The following is a 23520-nucleotide window of genomic DNA, read 5'->3' as shown; positions in this document are numbered from 1 at the left end:
GAAGATTTCACAAAGATTTTTATTTTTTAATGTTCAGTTTTGAAAAAGTCAGCAAAAAATGATCAAACACATTATAGAAGGGGAGAACTGATCATAGATCATCTGTTTGATTTGGAATGGAGTAATTTCAACATGTTAATGATTATGTACGACAGTACATACATGTAGGCAGATTACTTTGGTCATTAACTTGACTAGTTAGGGCTGAACAGTACTCCTATTCCAATAAAGGAAGAGACTCTAGTTTAAGACCGTAGGTTTTATTACAGATTGCAAGGTACATATTTTAGCATGAAACTTTAAGCTCAGTGATCTGTAGAAATTTGGTTTATTCTATTTTTGTACATTTTAAATCAATTGAGGCTCAAATATTATCATAGAAAGTTAACCAATGGCTGCTGAGATAACTTGGACTAATATCATAAACAATTGTAAGTTTGATAATAATTGTAAATTTGGAAAGAAAGTAGATAAATAAAGAGAATTTAAAGAAATGATCTAGAATAGATATATGTTCTTTACCAATGAATAACAGCAGCATGGACCAAAGATTGATTTGAAGTTTAATTAGAAAGAACACGGAGGATGTTAGTACTAAATTAAGTTAGCAATGAGAGGTGGCTGAGTGGGTAGAGAATGAACATACCAGTAAACATATGATACAAACAAAAAGGTCATGTCTTGTTGCAAAATGTATTTCACTGCTAAGGAAATTAACTGAGTTGAAAATGTGCACGACAATTTCGCTTGTGGATATTTATGTAGATGTGTTATATATTTCCAGAGTCGTTTCTCTTCGGTAAGTACAGAACCTCGACCCTCTGAGGCCATCACGGGCCACACTCGCCTTGTGCTGTCTGCGTGGTTGTATGTTGTGCTCACAGTTTGCCTTCATTTGTTTTGTCTGTGCAGGTGAAAGGGATTTAATTGCCTTGCATAACTCTCTCTCTCTCTTCTTATTTTCTACTAGGACCCCATGTTTTGTATCATTATGTTCACTTGATTAAGATTATAAATTCTGAAGATATTTCATGGAACATTAACCAAAGTTCTAAAGTGTAATTTAAAGATTGATCTTGTTACTTTATCTCTCCTCTATCCTTCCACCAATTTTTATTTTTGGTAATACATATTCTGTAGGTTTTGCAAAAATTTAAATTTGATTTACTTGATGATTTTTTTTAAACAAAAAATAAGTCTCGAAACTGCCCCATGTGAATGAAATTCACTTATCATTAATTTCAGTTGAATCACAATTTATACAGCTAGTTTCTTTTCTTAAGATCTTCTTTGATGGTTCGAAGATGGATGTTTTTAACTTTTAGCACAAAAATGAACAGCTAATCTTGTATTTTTTTGCATTTTAGATTATTTCAGTTTATATTTAATTTCAAATCAGTTTCCCTTCTTTTTTCTGACATTTGTCTATCTGTATAATGTAGTGTTTGCTACATACCCCTGCCTTGAAAATTTGTGTTACATACCGTGTTAGTCTTTTTTTATTTAACTTGCGAATACAATGTATTTCTCATTCAGCAGCTCTATATAAAATCTGTGAACCTGTTCACCTATCATTCGAATCAAGGTCAACTCATTTTGCACAGTCTCACTTTCAAGTCTTTAATATTAATGGATAATGGATAATCGGAACACCTATTTGGTATACCTACTTGCTAACTTACTTAGTCCTCTTGGTGCTGGTTTAAGCACTCAAGGCCATCACCACAGACATTCAATGCCAATTTGTTGTGTTCTTCTCTAAACCAATTCCCTTGTCCAGTTGTTTTCCTGTTTTGGTATATATATAGGTACATTTGTACAAAAGTTGAACTCAATAGCACTGCTATGCCAAGTTTGCATGCTTTTGTGCTATATAGTCAAGCTCTCTCACTGCAAACTTGCATATTTTTAAGGGGGGGAGGTTGCAGGGAAACATTTGTACTTCCACGTTATGTTTTTCATAATCCCAACGAATCTTTCCAGAAGCTGTAATCTCATTAGAAAACATACTGCACTCGTATTAGAGTGTGATTGTAGTCTGTCGTTAATTTGTAGGTTCTTTTGATTCCAATTAAGTACCCTAATGTCCACACTAACCCCGTCACAATCAGTGATGTAATACAACAGATGTATTGATTAGCTATGGACTTTAGTACAATGAAGATTTCTATTGTGACAATGTCAGTTCATTATTCTCCACTAGAATTTCATTTCCTGAAGATGAATTAAACCAAAAAAAAAAACCCTATTTTGATGCATTGATACGATGCTTTTATGGAACGTTGCTAAATTATGAATTATGACCAATTTGTCATTTAAACAGAACATTATAGTTATATTTCATTTGCACAAAGCCTTGGGAGATAGCACAGAGAAAATCATCTCATTGCTGGGAGGTATTAATGATTATTGAATTGCCTCCGATATAATGAAGCCCTTAGACTTGCTGGTCATTATTGGTTTAATTTCCAATACTAAGCGAGCATGGATTTATGAAGTCTATGAGACCCGAGATCTCTTTGTGACGAAAGTGTGGAATGTCCATCTCCTATATTGTGTAAACCCTGCAGCCTTACCTAGAAGAAGAGGTGTTCAGCATTACTCGAATCGTGACGAAAAAGGAGAAGATCCTAGCCATATGAGGATTTCATAAATAGGTGGCAAACGCTTGTGATTTGTTCTGCTGAAATTTGAGCACGACGAGTCTTTTTGGTTTTTTTATAAGAGAAAATATTGATCATTGGGTCAGGTTTTTTATTCCATTTTTGTGTTCATGTGTGCATGCATGCTGTTCACTAAACAGATACTGGGAGTTTAACATAAGGCAGTGGTTTGTTATTGAACATTTATCACCGAAAGCCAAAGTCGTCGAGTACAAGTGAAGGAACTCAATACGGCTTATTACTATACCTCACTCAGCGTTAATTTTTTCTGATGGTTCCCAAATGCGGACGTGATTTGGCTCGAGTGTGAAATGTTCCTTTGTTAATGTTGGATTTTATTCAGAACCAGGCTTACAGTGAACAAGGGTAGGTGAATGTATAAATTCCTCAGTCACTAATGATGAGAAATACAACTCTTAATTTCATTGCATATTTTGGTTTGAAATAATATGAGTTCTAAAGAAAAGTGATCGATGTGCAAATAAGTCTGTTTGTATGGGTGCCTTTATCTGTGATTTTTTGTGAGGTTTGATTTTGAGTCTATAGATTTTGTGCAGGAAGTAGTTATAGATTTATGACCAAGGGTAAGATAGAGGGACTAGCTTTTTTGTAGTACATGTAATAATAAAATTCCAAACTTTTACTCTTGACTTTCCGATAATAAAAGAAATCGGAGATATTTGATTCATAAATAATTGATTTTAAAGTTTTAGAAATGAATTTGACAAAATAATTGAATAAATCAAAATGCATTTTTGGCAGTTGTACAATTTATTTATGAAAGTATTTCTATCTAAAGATATAAAAATATTTTTGTCTAGAACTTCAGGAACTGTAATATGCTTTTTGTCTGCAATATATGCCTTTTTGTCCATTTATTCTTTTGCTCTTGAATAAAAATTCCCCATTCTTGACCTGACCTTCAATGAAAAATGTCAAGGTCAGGTCAAGGTAATGACTAAGCAAGTTCAAGGTTGAATAGAGTGAACTAAATGCTTTATACTATCAGGGTTATAATGTAGTTAAAATGACAATCTAAACATGTTGACAATCTGAACATGTTGTAGGTGTCCATATTTCAGTGAAATATCAGCTTATATGATCTTACTCTCACATACTTCTTTAATCTTGCCATTTTGATAAATTGAAAGGCTAAAAAAGTTGAAACTAATGTTTTGGTAAATTGTACTGGTAATGCAGTATTACAGTCTATCTGCTCTAGAGAATCTCAGAGATCTGATTTCCTTCAAAATCAGCCATGATAAATTATTTCGACAAAGGTTCTTGCCACTGAAAACCAATGTGATAATTGAAGTCTTTTACAAGGAAAATTGCCCCATTCCTTCTACAGAAAATTCATGCCAGGAAAGATTTCAATTAAGATCTTGCATGTCTTCATTAGATTGGTGCACAGTATGTAATATGAGCTAGAGAATGAGAAGTGGTGACCATTTCTCCAAGGCTGAGACAATATAAGTGTAGGAGTAATGAGTATAGATGGAGACTGGAGACTGGCAAAGTGTCAGAGTTCAGGAGAGGTGATAACTCTATTGATCACGGTGCCCTCTGGTTCAGCATACCCAGGCACTGTCCCCAAAGTCCAGATTATCTCCCGAAGCTCAGAGATCCTCCGTGTATCGGAGTCCTAATCAATGGTGCTGAAGTCTTCCTTGTGGTCGTGCATTATCACTCAGAGACTTGGCCACAGAAGAGAGTGTCCTTGATTTACAAGTGGAAATCACTATTCAATTTTCCGTCTAGAATTATGGGGTTGATATTTGTCAATACTGCAAGAGAGCGATTTCATTGTTTGTTGTGAAATTGGAAATAGGTAAGCTAGCTGGAACTGAATTTTTAAAGCATAACAAATGATAGATTTAAATTGCAGTCTCTTTGACAAAAGGTTCCATCCCTGTTTGCATTTCCACTTTGATGTCAGGTGTTGGCTTTAGAAAAAACCCATATCAATGACATAATGGTTTGTCATATGAAACATTGAGTCTATCGGAAAGGGATATTTCCCTTTAGAGAAGAGAAACCATAAATTTTTTAGGTTATGCCCATGCAGCTCATACTAAAACCACGATTTTCCATAGAAGACCAATAATTTGCTGAAATTATCGAGATTGTGAGTGGCTTCAAATGTTCTGCAGATTGTTTAGGAATATGAACCGCATTGAAGGAAAAAAGTAATTGCCTGTTAATGAGCAAATTGCATGTCTGCATTGGACATAAGCACTTTTCATGAGGTGTAGAAAAGCACTAGCTTGCCGATTACTAAATAGTGGTGCTGGAGACAGTTGTAAACGCGATAGAGACCCAGATCAATATGTCTGCTTGTTTACCTATTTTTTAATTGATCAGGGCCAGTCACTCTTGTTTCCACTCTTATATCTGGTGACCATAATACACACACTGCTTTTGTCTGTTGCAATTGTGCTAGATTTTGGCTTCTGCAACACTTTGCTAGTGTCAGTTGCTTAAAGGTAAGAACTCGGAACTTGATTCTTAATTGAAGATTTTTTCATAGAAAAAGTGCAAAAGAAGTGAGATATACTAAGAAATTAGATAAAGTAGATCAGTATTTATGTACTAATGAGTTTTGTTTGCAGGGTTAAAACATGGAGAATATCAATACTTCTAGCTGTTTCAATTGTTTACTTCACACCCCATAGAAATGAGTTTTCAGGGAGTGTCTATACATGGCTGTTTGCTTATAGTGTTTCGATATTTAATGTTCAGCAAACAAGATATTAACCTATTGAATAGGAAATCCCCATAATTTAAGCTGGTATTGATTGACATTAGAATATTTCTTAGGGTGCTGCAGAAGAAATCAATAGTTGTTGAGGCCCCCTCTTGAATTTGGCACTTTTCGGGTTTGATGTTTAAAGGCATCAGTGGTCTGACATTCATTGCAACAAATATAACTTACCTCTATAGAAGCAATCCAAATCTCATACATTTTTTAAGACAATTTTCCCCATAGGAAGGTAATAATGAATATTTTGGCTTATAGAGAAAGAGGGTGAACCCCCAAAATTGAAGAAAAAGCCAAATTGAGGGCTATGCTTGTATATTGATGGATCAATGCATGAATACCAAGGACACTTTCAGAATTCATCCTTATAAAAGGGATGCTTGATAGAGACTTGATTATGACAGCTGCTATTTCATGTCAATTTCTTTCTTTGTTGCATGGTGCTTTCCAGTCAATGTCTGCAAAATCAGGAGCTACTATTCACTAATATAGCATTAAAGAGTCTTCATTGTTATAGGAATTGATTTTGCTCTAAGCAGTTACATCTTATACCCTTTCTTTACTCTGTCTTGTAGGCTGTGCAGGCAGATTTGAAGAAGTTGAAGGAATTAGAGACAACCAATGAAACACTTCAGAAGGAACTCAGCAAATTAGAGAAAGCCAGAGAAGACACAGAGAAACTCGTAAGTAAATTTGATTTCAGGGGGTTGACCTTAAGTTCTGTGATATTTAGCAGAGGAGAAGCTGGGTTGGAATGTCTGAGTATATAAAGATGAATGACAACATATAACAATGTAGCAGTTTTACTATTCTAGAGGAATATTTTTAAGAGCTAATAGGCATTAAATGATGCAAATAGCAAGAGCTGCTTGCATCTAATGAACTTATGTAGTCCCAGAACAATTCTGAAAGGTATCAATTTATATATAAATTTTTTATAAGAAAAATATTGATAGTTTTAAACTGTTTTTTTTTGTTCCCTTGTTTTAGATGGATTCATGCAATAAAAAGTATTTAAAAGTCTTTTTTATCAAAGGCATGTTTATTGATAAACATGTTAGGTGTGTTTCGGTGTACTTTCAGTACTTTGATTTTTTATGTACAGGATGGGTTGTTTTTTTATGATACCCAAACAGGACTTTTTATGCTTGCTAATTATCATTGAACAGAATTGGTTTTTATACAATCCTAGCAGTAACTACCCTGACCAAACTATGGTAAAGTTTTTGAATTTTTATCTATGATGTGCAGTGCAGGATTTAAGTGAATGGGTTAGGTAGTACAGGGTCTTATAACCTAGTTCATTGTTAATGACTAAGATTTGTGATAGACAAGGCTCGAATTGGTCAGGGCATCCTCATACATGTATGCAACTTCTCAGACAACGAAGCAATTACTCATTTGACTGACCTAGCTACCATGGGGGTCTCATCCCATGTCAGATACATCCAAAAGAAGGTGTTGAAGTAATTTGTGTGTACCGGTATATGTTGTACTCATGAATTTTAAATGCGAGAGATGCGGTCTCATTAACAGATCTCGTCTATAAACATGAAGAAAGGATATAACTAAACAGAGGAATAAATGGCTCTCTAGATTTGTTCCACATTTCCATTATCAAGATTTAGTTGTCTATGCTGAGAATTACGTTTACCAAGCAAATTATTGTGCTAGTGAGTTTATATTGTAGTCTAAAATTGTGTAGATTTATCGATGGATGCAGCTCAGCCATAGGCCTTGCAGGAGTCATAAAGGGTCTTCGTTTTTTTCCCCACTATTGCCAGAGGTCTAGATCTGTTAAAGAATTTCTCATTGGAATTAGATTTTTTATGTGGTTGCCAATAAGTAATATTTTACAATCAGTTCTATCCGACTAAGTGCTGCAGGGATTATAAGTGGCATGAATCAAGAAGTCCATTTCATGTAGTACTGAGTAACAGGAACGAATTGCCCCTCATGGCTATTCTCTGTTACATGAAATAGAAATAATTTTCAGTTAGATTCTTTTAATTAAGAAGCTTTATCAGGTCTTTTTTGGCTATAAAAATGAGGACCAGTGTTTCTCCCGGGTAGTATATGAAAGTCTTGTCAGTCCAGGAAGGATGATCAAACAAATTAGTTTGTAGTTTATGGTTAATATTGATTCAGAGACTTTGAACTCAGGTTGGAGGTGAAAAAGATGATAGCATCTTTTTTATGAAGTTGTTGATGATTTACAAGAAATATGTGTACTTATTTTATGAACTTGAAAGTTTGGTTAGATAAGTGAAAAGTTGACAATGTATGTAAGGTTTATATCTTTATTTAGCTTGAGCCTTTAAATTGACAAGATCTTGCCTAAATTTTAAGCATAAATGAAATTGCTTGTAATCTCAGACCATCGGAAACTCTGAATGTTTATAAGATTTGTATTAAAACATGACAACAAAAAAATACCAGTAGCCTATATAGGGATAATTAGAAAATTCTGTATGAATTAAGTTTGATACCATTACTAGTTTCAATTTTTTGTGTTTTTTCAGGAAATCGAACTTACACAGAAGAAGATTGAATGTGAAACATTAGCAGAAGAAATCAAAAAGGAAAAGCAGAGGAATAAAGAACTTGTGAGTGCCGGGAAATCATGGAATGTTTGATGATGGTTAAACACCAACAAATTATCAGTTTTCCATATTAAAATATTTTAGTCCCAGTATTGCACCTTTTTACTGATCATAATGTGAAAATAGAATTTTACGAGAGTTATGAACGATGATTTTGCATGTAAATTAAGCACTACTGTATACATGGAAATATTCGCCCCGTTTTATTTTTGCCCCTTTTGCCCTTGTTGTCTGAGTGGGTGAATTTAAGACTGGGCGAATTCCAATTGTCTCAAATTATCTCTCTTTAAACACAACTGTGTCTGGGCGAATTTAAGACATGGCGAAACTGTTTGCAAGCGAAGAAGGGTGAAAATTACACGGAACAAAAATAGATCATTATGTCCCTTTACTTGTAGTTCTTTACTTATTTACTGGTAATTAACAAGTTTGAAGACTGATGCCAGATATAATGGTGTGAGATGTGCTATGAAAATGAATTCAGTTTAGAGACATTAATGAGTTTAAAGACATTAACAATACTAGCTTATTTTCTCCTATTAATGGACTTTTGTTATTATTATTTTATTAAAGGGGGGGGGGGATTGGTAAGGTGTATTTTTAGAATCATGTATGGTAATGTCTTATTTAATATATCTACCCATCAGTGACTGTGGCGGTCATAATCCCGCTTTTTGATTGGTTAGCGTAGACAAGCAGCGCAGGATTTGAAATTTTAGATGGAAATCGGGACTTATTGTCGTAAATGGGTTGGATTTTTTGAGAATCGGGATTTCGGGGTATTTTATTTTTGACGACGTGAAATCAGGAGAATCCCGCAAAAATCGGGATAGTTGGCATGTATGTCAGTCCTTACCACTCTATGACCATAACAAGACACTGGTCCATAAGATTTTAACGGTAAAAATAGTAGTGGGTTGTAAGGGCTAATGACCTTGATCTGAGGTCATTTGACTAGGGTCAAGGTCATATATTGCATTTAATCAAAATAGGCAATTTTGGGGTTCTTGAGTTAATCATTCCAGGATTTAAGATTTTACATGCTGATGCAGGTTATGTTTTCTTTTTCTGCAATAGTGCAAATCCTTTCTTACCCTCGCGAACCACCTACGAATGCATATTATTGAATTAAATAGCACTAGAGTGGGTCAGATATCTAGAACAATATTATTATTTTTTTCTCAGGAGAGTGATTTACAGGAGAGTGCGGCCGAGAACACTCGACTGACGGTCCAAGTTTCTGATCTCCAACACCGCCTGCAGGATCTAGAACAGGTCAGTGGTTTTTTTAGGAGCTAGAAGCAGATCTATGCAATGTAATTTAAAATATTAAAAACTGGATATCAGCTGTGTAATTAGATTGCATGTTGTATTAGGTCATCATAAGTGCCCACACAAACTCTAACAAAAAAGATGAACTTTTCGTCAGAGTGAGAGAGTGGTGAAATATAGGATGGGGATCATGCCTAAGTGAACAAAAAATGTGGTGTGAAGGGGATGAATTAGAAATTGAAAAAAAAGAAGATAAAATGACGCCAAAATATGTGGGTCGTTTTTGAAGTTGAAAGATTGGGAAGGTGAGGAATCGATGCATTAGCCGTTGATTTACATCTAAAAAGCAAAGAAGGATAACTCTAAAATACGTACGTCAGTGCCAGTGGTTAGTCTACTGATGAGGTTTAGGGAGTGCATTGATTGGCTGGCTATTGATTAGGACAGATATGCTTCCTGTCAAATCCTGTGAGAATCCTCCGCAAGCAGCGTAACGAAATGTCAGCGCGATTGAAATGTTTATCGTGCCCACTTCAGAAAGGAAAGTGACAATTTGTATCGCGAAAAATTGTGTTAACATTTTCAAAAAGTTTTCAGTGTTATTTTATGCTTTATACAAGTATTTTACATCTAAATATAGCTAACTTTGACAGCAATTGCCATTCCTTTTTGTGAAATTAGTTACCCATCAACAAAAGATGGTTTGGAAATCTAGAAATAAATGAAAAATATGATGAAGTAAAGATAACAGAAAAAATGTAGGGCTGAAAGAATCGTATATAATAATAATCTTTTTCGGGCCAAAGTTATTGGAATATTGTTGGATTCCTTCGAATTTTAATAAATTTTGCTGAGTTTGCAAGAAAAAATAATTAAACTTTCCATTAACTGATTTTTTGGGGGGGAAGGGGGGGGGGGTAGCAAAATAATATTTGAGTAGTAAAGGCAAGAAATATACTGTTAGTGATGTCATGCAAACCATACAAAGTATCTAATATTAAGGTTTTGATTAGTTTAGTAAAACTTATTTTTTTTTTTATCGTAAAATTTACAGGTATATAAAAGTTTAAAATTATGGTCTAAAGTAGATAAAATGATTAATTTGGTACATTAATTCAGAAAAATTATTTTCCACCAAATACTGTACATGCCAAATACAATACAATTACAGTATATATTTTCCAGTAGTGCTTATTAATACATGTACATAATACGTACTGCATATTTCGGTAGTCTACGATTGATTTAATGTACGTTGGTTGGGGGGGGGGGGGGGTTGCATAATTGGGACTTCTTAATGGTATTACACATTTAATTTACTTAACCAATCAGAATGATGGAGGAGTTTATCCACGGGAGGTGTCTGGCTGGTTGTCAGGTTGATGTGATCTCGGCTTTATTGTGTCTAGATAAGTCAGAGTCCATTAATAGACCAGCATCAAGGGAAATCTCCCAGCATTCCTACTTTCGCATGGCCTTCTGGGAATATGGATTTTCCATTTCAGTTGTGGGTTCAAAATTTTTTATGTTGAGAAAGAAATTTGTTTTAGATTTAAAATTCATTCCATTTCACAGCTATCATTATAAAATGAATGTTTTCAACCTTCTTTTAAGTGCACTCATGAGAATGACAAAAGTGCAAAATTTTCATTTGGAAAAGAATTAATAGACGGTTTAACTACCGGCAGATATTAAATATTCAAAGGATATGCTTTTTAGGACATATTGCAATTTGAAAACATGCATCTAAAATTGTTTTATCATTTACTGTTATTATTTTGTTTCATTTAATTATCTTTTGCATTTAATAATTATATCGATACTGTGTTACTTCCTCTGCAGAGTATAAGATTTCCGCGTAATTAATTTGAAAAATCAGAAATATGATGTATGTTATTATGGCGTCGAGCGAAGCTCGAAAGCCATCTAGGGATCGTACGTCCGGAAGTTACATTTTTAGGAGCCAAACAACTCAAATGAGTGCAAAGTTTTCGTATGTGTTTGAAGAAAAATAGATGACATACTTCAATTTCGAGCAGAACTGTACGTCAACAAAACAAGTTTGCAGATTCGAAATGGTTGCCGTCTTTAAAAATGTTCACATTTTATTGAAAACAATATGTCTCGGTTTCAGCGGATGAATACACTAGCACCGAGACACATGCGATAGCTGGGCTTACATACTGAATTTGGTTATGATATGTACTAGCCTGCAAAATAGATTATTTTGTATCCATATCGAAAATTGACAATGCACAAATGTTTGATCTTGTAGAAACAAAACTTCCTAATCGAGCGATAAGTACATCTACAAACAAAAGTTATTTTAAACCAACTAGTGAACTACTTTCACTTTGTAAACAACGTGAATGGGTGCTTTCTTTTATCTACCCCTGATCTTTTCGGCCCGTGTCATTTGGATCCTTGTGAATTTTAGATGAAATTGATAATGAGAGACAGAGTGGTTATCAGCAGTATACAATATATAAGATTAAACACAATAATAATTTTAATATTTATTTTCATATAAAATAGAGAAAAAAAATCTAAAAATTTTTTAACTCTTTAAGATATTTCTATAAACTTAAATTTTCAATTGAAATTCAAAACTTTTTAAGAATTAGGTGAGCAAATTTGTAATGAGTTGTAATTTTATTAGTTACGTGATAAATAACATTTTCTATTTTTAATTTTTTTTTTATTTTCGATAATTTATGAAAAAAAATACCAGCTTTTGAACTTGGTCATTTTTTTGGGCAAAATATTGCATATAGGGTACCCTCATTGTACGGATAAGTCCTCCTACAGTTTTCAAAGTAGGAAGTTGTTCTTTTGCAGATCAATTATACATATATCAGAGGTATGCATACTGCTAGGATTTTGATTTTCGATAATTTATGAAAAAAAAACCAGCTTTTGAACTTGGTCATTTTTTGGCAAAATATTGCATATAGGGTACCCTCATTGTACGGATAAGTCCTCCTAGAGTTTTCAAAATAGGAAGTTGTTCTTTTGCAGATCAATTATACATATATCAGAGGTATGCATACTGCTAGGATTTTGATTTTCGATAATTTATGAAAAAAATACCAGCTTTTGAACTTGGTCATTTTTTGGCAAAATATTGCATATAGGGTACCCTCATTGTACGGATAAGTCCTCCTACAGTTTTCAAAATAGGAAGTTGTTCTTTTGCAGATCAATTATATGTATATCAGAGGTATGCATACTGCTAGGATTTTGATTTTCGATAATTTATGAAAAAAATACCAGCTTTTGAACTTTGTCATTTTTTGGCAAAATATTGCATATAGGGTACCCTCATTGTACGGATAACTCCTCCTACAGTTCTCAAGATAGGAATTTTTCTTTTGCAGATCAGTTATACATATATCAGAGGTGTGCTTATTGCTAGGAGTTTGGTTACTGATAATTTATGAAAAAAAATTGCTTGGATTTTGGTTACTGATAATTTATGAAAAAAAATCAAAAAATTTAGTCATTTTTGGGCAAAGTATTGCATATAGCGTACCCTCATTGTACGGATAGCTCCTCTTACAGTTTTCAAGATAAGAAGTTGTTCTTTTGCAAATCAATTATACATATATCAGAGGTGTGCATATTGCTAGGATTTTGATTACTGATAATTTGTGAAAAAAATACCAGCTTTTGAAGTTAGTCAATTTTTAGCAAAATATTGCATATAGAGTAACCTCATTGTACAGATAACTTTTCCTACAGTTTTATAGATAAAAAGTTGTTCTTTTGCAGATTAATTGTACATGTATCAGAGGTGTGAATATTTCTAGGATTTTTATTTCTGATTATTTATGAAAAAAATACCAGCTTTTGAACTAAGTCTTTTTAGCAAAATATTGCATATGGGGTACTTTATTTCACTGGATATGGGTTGACATGGATTATGGTTACAGTTCGCATATAAAAAGAAAACCCGGTTAGCTGTCACATTGACAGCTTTTCACTTGTTGAAAAAATTATTTAGGTTTTTACTCTTCAAATTAACTTTAACTCGACGCCATTGTGGCCCTTCAGGCCTTTGATTTGCATTCTTCTTACTTGGTACCTGTGTCTCAATCTTCACAGACTTAACATATATTACAAGAAAATCTTTCATACCATGTCAAATGTTTTAATCTTTTTGAAGATACTAGTTTTGGAAAAAAAAAGCTATTGATCAAGTTATATGAGAAGTGGCTGTGCAATTAAATAAAAATCATATTTGTGAGAATGAATTAAAATCTAATTATAAACTTATAAATTTCAAATTAAAATTTTCCAATTTTCGTTACTGAATCTAAATATATCGATGGGTTACATCAATAGCTATTATTGATTGCTTTGTGGAATTTTCGGTTGGATGCTTTAGTTTGCTGTCACATGTACCAATGAATGATCAGATATTCTACCTGAAATGATATAACTTGATAATCAAAGCAAATCTGCGTCTCTTTGAATACTGCATACTATTTCATCATAAACTCGTAGAATCAATGGTATTGGCTCGGAGATGTGGAAAAAATCATTTGTTATATGAAGCAGTATGTATGTCAACAGCTAATCTTGGTAACGTTGATCTACAGAGAATACTTCATACTTATTCGGATCGACAAAAATTGAATATCTATTTGTAGCGTACATTATATATTCATTACTTTTGGCGAAAATTGTGAGTAGGAGTTGGATGCTCAATTTTTAATAACCTTATGTCTAAACGTCTAAGCCCTTGACTCTATTTCCGCAATTCTAGTTCCAATTGCTGACTGACCGTTAAACTAATGAGGTCCAAGATTTTCTGATCTGTGTGCCAGATGCATTCTTGGTATCTGTCACTGAGATTCACCATAGGTCCAGACATCTTAATTACTAGATTTGCATTTTTTTTCTAAAGCTTACTGGATTATTTTGTGTATATTTCTTAGTGTTAGACATAAAGGCAGGACATTTTGGAAAGTTAACAGATAAACAGAAAGTTAACCATTTTAGAATTATAAAGATGGCTGCACTAGCCTTAGTGACAAATGGTCATTGATCTTGAATTTTTGTGAGTGGCTTTTGGTGAGAATTTCTTGAGAAAACTATTGATATATGTTTGAAGAGAGAGAATTTAAGGGCTAAAGTAGAATATCTGATGCTAATGTTATCATTTGCTTAAAGTTCTGTGCTTCTTTAAGTGCTAGCTTGCTTGTTTTAAATAGAAAGTCAGAAGTGCATGCATGTCTTTTGAAAGTAACCTGGAATGGGCTATGACAGCTAAATGAGAAACTCATGCATACCCAGTGCACAATCTTGTTAAGCCGTTTGTCACTTAGCAAGATGCTGCTGCAGAATGTTTTTAATGAGCAACTGTCAGAGGGAACAAACAGGAAAATGATGTCTTTTAATGTGCAGCAACAAATGAGCAGGCACATTAGCAAATGTCTCCAAGGGTGCTCAATTATAGATGAAACCATGTCAGTCTGGGAAAGTGATGGAAATACAGAAGCATAATTGCAGCTATTAGTCATTAGAATTAGTGGAGAAAGGGAAACCTGTTGCAGAAGTGCCTCATACCTGTAATTGGACTTTTACGAGACAGACCAGGAAATGGCCACCAGGCATGAGAAACCAAAGTATTTGATTGTCTTTCTGTCTGTCATATTCTGCATTTTAATCACTGCTACCCTCATGCAAGCTTGAAGGTTGTGGGGGGTTGGTGAATGTTAATATTATCATTTAGGTTTTGGTATTGAATTTATTTTTTCATATTCCACATATACAAAACTGAACTGAGATTTTTCTGGATTGGTCGTCCGGTCTTTAAAAGTTAGATACACAGATTTATTTTTTTAAAAAGAGACTTCTACTGCAGAAAAGTTTTAATTCTTAAGTTTTAGGACAAAAAATCCAAAGAAATCAACAATTGCATTCAAGAAAACTGTGTTCAAGATAAGTGATGACCAAAGGTGCCCAATTGTGATAGTGACCTGCATGATTCCAATCTGCATTTGGTTCATCAATAGTTCCATTGAAGAATTTTCACTTTTGTCACTTTTATCATTAAACTTCATGGGTAGTCCCATTGTTTAAGTTTTTGGCAATGTACGTCCTAGACATTAGGCCATCTTACACAATTGTTGATGTTTTTGGCTGTCAAAAAAGGGGTCTAGTTAAGTTTAGGAAGTATTTTATTCAAAAACATACATATAAGCTTATAAGTTAATATGGATTGAACAACAGGCAAAGATAGCCTATATTAGGTCTCTCCATTAAGAGATCTATTTTTTGGATATTTCTTTTTTTCTCTTTGATAAAAATTTAGATTGGCTCAAATTTGACATTGGTTATGCAATGCTCACTGCCTTCATACCCATATGAATGACCAAAAAAAGCTTTTTTCATTGACTGCATATTGTGCATTGATTCTGTGGAGTAAAATGAAATTTCTCTTTTTACAAAAATACCTATAAGGTCTCAAATATTTTCCTCTTATATAATGTTCATTCTTCTAAAGTGGTAATTTTATATACCAGTAAAGAATATATCAGGTAATTTTTCATTTCTGTAAGAGAGTTTTTCAGAAATATATTAGCTTTTTATGAGACAAGAACACCATATTCTATTTTTATATTAAACTTTTTTGTTCCTCTGGGGCTTGACTTTGAAAGTTTATTGCTTTTTAGTTTCAAAATACATCAGTGTATTGAAAACACCATTCCATAAGAGAAGAAAATAGAAAAGAAATGAGAAAGCGACATCTTATTAAACTGCATGGACTCAGATTGCAAATGATGTGGGTAGAGCTAAATTAACACTTATCTGACACCATGGATTTTAGGGTTATCCTTGATGTAAAATTAAAAGAAGAAAAAAAAACTTTAATTTTTAATCGAATTCTACAGTCTTCAAAGTCTCAACAAAAAAGATATCTTTGCCAGTAAAAGAGCAAAAAATGGTCAGATTCAGAAGAACATTTTTTTTTTTTGGAGAAAAAGATTTTAAAGATATATATGATCCTGATCCATTTGATGGAGACACTAGCCAAAAAACCGAGCATTTTAAAGACTATTGTGGAAACACCACAGGTGGTGAAGTGTCTTCTGCTAATGATGGCTAAATCCAGCTGCCTCTGAGCTAGGATCCTAGGTGTACTATGGTGTCTGCTAGAGACCGCAGCGGGGGAGAAGATAATGACAATATAGGCCATATAATTGGTTTTTCACTTCATATACACACTGCACTTACTGGTCTTTTGACAGCTACCCTATATCTATTGGCAACTTAACTCATATGTCTTCTTCAGCAGTCCATGAATTTTTTTTATTTTTTTTTGAGGGATAAATGTTATTCTTTTATTTTATTTTCCATGCCTTAAGAAAAAATGGCTGTCGCCATGAGGCCGCAAAGTAATATAGGAAATTAACAAATGATAAGGAGGAAATTTTCTAGAAAGGGAAATTGACGGTGCATTGTTTGGATGAGTATTGATTACACTGGTGCGAACTTTTATCGGAGTATATCTCCGATATTTCGGTTTGACTGCTACCTGGTCCCGATAGCTTTTAGCTGTTCCCCATATTGTGACAAAATGGATTAATCAGCTGATGTGGTTTATTAGCTAACAGAGTTCAGCCCTCATAGACATTTACGTAACTAATGGAAAGAGGGCTTTATGATATTTTAATCATAATATAGAGATATGAAAATTGATCATGCAGGCAATTGCAGCCCGTAGGTATATGCTCCCTCAAATTACGGGGAAGCTCAGTTAACAGATGATGAATTTATTGCAAGTGAAGGAAAGAAAATCAAAGTTAACTGTGGGGAAACTGTGCAGTGTTGAATTCTGTCCACATGTCTTGGGGAGAATTGATCTGCAGTTTTGAAGTGTACGTTATGACAAGCTTGCATCTGTAGGTGTCGATTGTAAGTGAAAGTTGGTCTGTCGGAAACTGATGAAGTAATAATGAGGTAGTGTACGAAAAAAGGAAGGGGCGAAAAGTGAGATGAGTTCCTCAGCATCGGATAGAGCAGACACCACTCGGCATTTGTTCGTTTTACACCTCCATGTTGAAATGTTGAAAATCATCAACGTGGTTTGGTGTAATTTCCAGGATTTTAAATTTAAGGTAAAACAGTCTAATATTTTTTTTTTCTAAGTGACATCTGTTTTGGATAAAACTGTAAAATATATGTTGTTATTATGGTTACTTGTTTATGACCATATTAACTTCAATGCATGAAGCTGATGGTTTTGCTCGTGATCAATAATTTAAAATAATTTTGACTTTTTTAACATTTTGTCTGGCTTTTAATGCATTAGACGATATGCTGAATGCTAGGTTTTTTGTTAAATTTTACAGCTGACTCAACATCAGTATGTATGTAATATAATTAAGGAATTAAATCAAGCACCCTTATTCCCAAATTAATCGCTCACTGCGAGTTATCTTGTCCATCAGCTATTCTTACATGCCAAGGATCCAGACAATATGCTTTTATCAATTCCCTGGAGATAGCCAATAGATTTTCTATATTCATGATATGTACTGCAATGACATTGATAGAAGGTTACAGTGAGAGAGCAAGATAGAAGAGAGAGAGAGAGAGAGAGAGAGAGAGAGAGAGAGAGAGAGAGAGAGAGAGAATGGTCTACCAAATTTTTAAAAATGAATCAAACACAAGAAACCAAAGTTCTTCATTGCCCCCAGGGAACATTATCTTGAACTCAAACATACATGCCAACTATCCCGATTTTTGCGGGATTCTCCCGATTTCACGTCGTCAAAAATACAAATCCCGATATCCCGATCGGGATTGTCAAAATACCCCGAAATCCCGATTCTCAAAAAATCCAACCCGTTTTACGACAATAAGTCCCGATTTCCATCAAAAATTTCAAATCCCGCGCTGCTTGTCTACGATAACCAATCAAAAAGCGGGATTATGACCGCCATTGCTGTTTACCTGTATCGCGTATGTGTATATCGGGATGTGTCAATTGGTGTAATTACCTGTACACTACCTGTGTCTGAGTGTTTACAAACCTAATGAGGAGCATGTTTTGATAGTAATTAATCGGGAAGTATCGGGATGGATAGCAAAATGCCACACTTTTTACACTTCGACAAGAATGGGGTTACACCACCAAAGAAAACGAAACTTTCATCCCGATATCGGGAGGCAGATTCCTGATTTTCGGGATGACTATCGGGATCGTATTTGGATGACAACCATGTATATTGCCGTGCAATAGGTATGTTTAACTTATATATAGTACAACTGAATATATTTATTGACAGGGTACATTCTATTGTGTACACATGACACAAGGAGAGATTGACAGCTACATAAAAGATTATCTACAAGAAGAATAGATATGTTAAACTTTACGAGTAACAATTTTTTTTTTAGTTTGAGGGATTTTAGGATAGACCATGGTGGAATGAATGGTGTTACAAAGAACACGAAAACAGCCATCCATCAAGCAACCTGCTGCTACCAACTTCTTTGTGAAATCAAAATTGGAGCAAGATGAAGGTAACTAAATTTTTTTAATAAGCTAGTATATAATATCTCTAAAGAATTTTAAGCCAGGAAACAATTATGAATACTTCTTTCACTTTTTATAGCAACTTGACCCATAAATGCTTTTTAATATCTAATTTAATTAATTATTCATTTTATTTTGTAGATGTCACAAGAGCAGATGTCCTGTTTGCCAACTGCGTTGCAGAATTTAGTGCTTTTTGAACTGCCACACCATACTATTTATTGTTTGTTGAGATTTTAAAGATTGATTTAATAAAGATTGATTTAATATATATGATTTCATTTGAAAGATAAACACATTAGGATAATGATAAATAGATAAAGAAACAGATGAATATCTAAGAGTTCAATTGTTTATACAAAGCAATCACACGACAAAATGCCGCGAAATTTCCTTCTAGGAAAATGTCGTCGCGCGTAAAATCCCCCATGGAGATTTTCAAAAGTTGGCATGTATGCTCAAAGGGGACTGAAGAAATAAAACTCACATTCAAGGGTTAGGGATATTGAGGTTAAAATAAGATGAGAAAATAGTGATTAGGACTTTGAAATCGGTTCGACATTTTCATGGTATTCAAGATACCGAAATTGGCTTGTGTACTGTATAAGTGTTTTCAGGGAATGAAGGCATAATGCTGTAAATATTGGATATATGATTTTATTTGGTGTTTCAAATTACCAAAAGCACTTACATTTTGTTTTTACTTAAAATATCTTTTTTCGGTTTAGGAAACATTTACTTACAAATGGTTTTGATTGTAAGTTCAAACCCCTTCCCCATTTTCCTTTTGTATAGTTTTGACTTGAAATCATAGAAGGTGAATTTTAAGTTAAACAGGTTCAGATTATTGTGGGATTCAATGATTCAATTTTTAAATGCTTTACAAACTAGTACATAATGCTGACAATGCTTCTCACGGTAATATGAATGTGACCACAACAAATATTACATCCAAAACCAATTTGTAAAATAATTCCAAAATTTCTGCATACCGGTAACTTTTCATTAGTTAGTTGCATTGTCCTTGCTAATTTCAATCTTGGAAGGTTGAATTCAGGTGCATTTTCAGTATTTCATCCATACAATTGTTATGTAACAGGAGGGAAAAAAACCCAAACACCCCAGAAAGGTTATTTAGAGATACATTGACGTCAAGGGATATCTTGAGTACTGCACACAAAACACCAACAGCATTTCCATGTCTCTAAAGAGACTGGAGACTTTGAAGTCGTATGTAATTAGCTTGCCCTCAACCGAAGGCAGGAATACCCACCATCAATGCCATTATAATGAGGGGAAGTTGTCAGTTTTTAGACTGTATTAAAATTTTCAGGTCTAAGAATATATTGGATTGCTGATTTCTTGTAGCCAGGTTACCATGCTTTTTTATGAGGCTCTCTGCAGTGTTACTGTAATTGTATTATATTTAATGCATGTAAGAAGCAGAAAGTGATTTTTCAACAGTTCAGATTTGATCAAATGCATTTTTGGAATATGCATGCATACATACATGACTATATTTTGCTTGATACTTAAATAGTGATATACTGGTACTTGATTTAGCAGAAGCCAAGAACACTAAGAAAGCTAGATTACACAGCCAAGTATATGATGTTTACAGTATTCCATCTCCCACAGATATGGAAATGAATATGGACGGCCGGATCACACCCTTCGTTGGTTACAGATTGGATTAATCCTTCTTGGCCCTTGTGCTTACGATTTGCCTTGCTATCCTGTTTTTTTTTTAAATCATAAACTTTCTCCGATCATTATGATGCCTTATAATCACATTACATTGTAATGTAGATTGAGGCCTTGATACAAATGAGTGTGTTTACTTTAAAGGTTATTGCTAATTGCACCGTCTCTGATCATTACTTAGGATTCAAGTTACCAGACAATTTGCAAAACATTTTTTAGGCTGCTGGTTTGTTTGAATTATGCATTTCCTGGTGCATTTGATCAAATAATCATAATGCACATGCTGAGTGGATGCTGGAATATTAATTGGTTGATTATCAAATTTATTCAAAGAGGAACTGTGTTACTATAATGTTACTTTGGTGATATTTCATGACGATGTTCTTCAAGACTTTCAAGAATCTATGTATAGCCATCATCGTAAGATAGATATTTTCATTGAAATTAGATTATTGAATATCAATAAGATGGCACCAAAAGTAAAAGTTGGGACAGAATTATTGATCAAATTTCTTAATCCTGTGTCAGCCCGGCAGTTGAAAATTATTTGTTATAAAATACTCCAGGGAATACTGTGTATTAGGTGGAAATTGATATTTACAATCATGGCAGGTTTAGCGTACAACTGCTGCCGAAAATGGTTATTGGCAATAAATATGGGGATAATAATGGGAGATTAACTCATCAACGCAGGGGTTATGAACACCCAGAGTGTAGCAATTGATCTCGTTTCACCCCCAATACTACCAGGTTGACAGTAATTATAAGTGAATCATATGAACAGTTTGTATTTATGAACTGTCGCTCTCCATGGAAGGATGCTGCTGCATGCTCCATGCTGTCTCCATCTCTCCACAATTTTTAAGCTCTGTGACTATTCTGCTGTGGCTGCTGTTTTTTGCAGCCAATAATTGCCCTGTTTTTGTTCCTGTCACAGGAAGATTGTTGGTCCCGTGTGACCTGAAAGAAAAATGTGTTGGAAGCTCTAAAGACCTGTAATGTGGTTATAATTATTAAAGGGAGCTATTATTTTTACAATTACGGCTATTGATCGAACACCCTGGTAAATCTTTTTGGAGTCTTCATATTAACAAGGTTGGTGATGTCATCAGCTCTGCACCCAGACTTGTTCAGTGGTGTAAAGGGCCTTTGATGACAGATGACAGTGAATGAATTTCAATGGACCCAACAAAGATTGATGGGTGGTTTTTGTAAATAATTCATGTTCAAATCTCGCTACCTCCCAAAAATATTCTTCTGGGACTGATGATCAAATATGTATATATTGGCTCTCAAAGTGAAATGTGCTTTGACAAAGGACATGATTAATTAATATAACCTGATAAAAAAAACAAAAAAGGAAAATAAGCTTTATGTTGTCTATAAACTTGGACTTTACTTCAGCGAGGAAAGCTTAATTGCCGTTAACTGAATTTGGTCACATTTTTGGGGCCCCCTTCTGGATTATACTTATCATGGAATGTGCACTGAGGAATTGAAGGCAGCAGCTAGCTCTGGTTAAAATTGTTTACTCTGAATTGGATAGCTGGACAGTGCTTGGTCAGTGTGGAATGCCATATAGGAAATATACATATTAATCTGAGTTAGCACTCCTTCTGGTCCTAATGTTGTTCCGGGATGTTTAAGAGATGTTAATGGAGAGATTAACAGTCATGGAGACCTGCAAACTCTAGTTTGCTGGTGCTTGCTTCAGAACATCATGGGGCAGATTTGTTCGTGTTCGGGGAGTAGGCCTCAACGTAGCGAGACTTTCCTTCTGCCGTATCTTAACAACAGTATAAATGTAAGTCTGATTTCTAAAGTTGTGTGAACTAGAATTCCTTGATACAAAGAATATAAGAATTGGTGATCTTGGACTAACTTAACTTGGCTTCAATTGTTGAGTTGGTTTTTGGAAGAAATATTCTTGTTTGAAACTTTTTGTTTGTCATTATTTGTATTTCACTTGAGTATTGAACTGCAAGAAATACTGCAGATTATCTTGATGAATACAGAAGGTATTAGTTCATACATTACTTGTATGTGTACTTTCCATTTCAAAGCATAACTTAGTAGAAACTTACTGTACGTGGTTTCATTTTCATTGGATACCAATATTTGGTTGATTTAATTGTTAATCCATGAAATTGAATTTTCATCAGTGTTAAAAATAATTTTTTGGTGGTACGATTGTTGGCAAATATTTGTATTCTTTGTAATTTGTAAAATTGATGCCCATGAATATTGACAAGACCAGTCAAATGGGTTGGTCCAATTTTCGTAAATGTATATTGAAAAAAAAAATGTACATGTATTTTAATTGATTTGTTGGATATCATCAGAATTTTAATTTCTTCATTTGTCTTTTTCAGGTCAGTGAAGAGTGCAACATCCTGAGGCTGAATTTGTCCGAGGCCCAGCACGAGTGTGATCAAGCCAAACAAGAAAGAACAGCACTGCACGTCAAAGTAGGAAGTCTCGAGGAAACCATCAAAGTGAGTAACAGCTACCAGAGCTATATACCGGTCAAGTCTTGTTTGTCATAGTCCAGGCTCTGTTGAGATCTCGTTGGTATACTATTACTTGTACATGGATTGCCAGAGTCCAAGCTCTGTGGATCTTGATGGTATAATATTACTTGTACATAGATTGCCACAATCCAAGCTCTGTGGATATCAGTTGTATACTTTTCCTGAATACTGAATTCACCAATACATCAAGTTCAATGTGCATTAGTTCGAAAACTATTTAATCAGGTTATTGTTAATTCTAATTCCGCAAAGGGACCTTTTTGGGTCATTCCTGTGAGATAGCGAATGTTTACCGACTATTGACACATCGTTCTAGCATACTTGTTTCAATCTATCTGTAATTGTCATTTGTGTTCATATATTCATGAGTTCCAGATCGCTAGATTGGGATTACGAGGAAAAACCAATATATTCAATACCTACTCTCGGTCAAGTT

The 23520-nt window shown here is 34.2% G+C and overlaps 1 protein-coding gene and 1 long non-coding RNA gene across 22 annotated transcripts in view; both read left to right on the top strand.

Annotated features, from left to right (window-relative positions):
* The window catches only part of LOC128190243 (RIMS-binding protein 2-like), a 69682-nt gene that overhangs the window by 25069 nt on the left and 21093 nt on the right, over window positions 1-23520 (top strand). For 20 of the 21 annotated variants that reach the window (XM_052862202.1, XM_052862207.1, XM_052862206.1 and 17 more), the window contains 5 exons: window positions 785-799; window positions 6000-6107; window positions 7947-8030; window positions 9213-9302; window positions 22926-23048. In XM_052862202.1, coding sequence (XP_052718162.1) covers window positions 785-799; window positions 6000-6107; window positions 7947-8030; window positions 9213-9302; window positions 22926-23048 — 420 coding nt within the window. The remainder of the gene's footprint in view (window positions 1-784; window positions 800-5999; window positions 6108-7946; window positions 8031-9212; window positions 9303-22925; window positions 23049-23520) is intronic. The other variant, XM_052862204.1, reaches the window with a different exon arrangement.
* LOC128190248 (uncharacterized) lies at window positions 18029-19304 on the top strand. Its single transcript, XR_008244343.1, has 3 exons — window positions 18029-18552; window positions 18717-18836; window positions 18991-19304. It is a non-coding gene; the product is annotated as an uncharacterized LOC128190248 (long non-coding RNA).

This window comes from Crassostrea angulata, chromosome 6, assembly GCF_025612915.1.
Source record: "Crassostrea angulata isolate pt1a10 chromosome 6, ASM2561291v2, whole genome shotgun sequence".
In the NCBI taxonomy this organism is placed as follows: Eukaryota; Metazoa; Mollusca; class Bivalvia; order Ostreida; family Ostreidae; genus Magallana; species Magallana angulata.
This window is presented reverse-complemented; position numbering and strand designations above follow the sequence as displayed.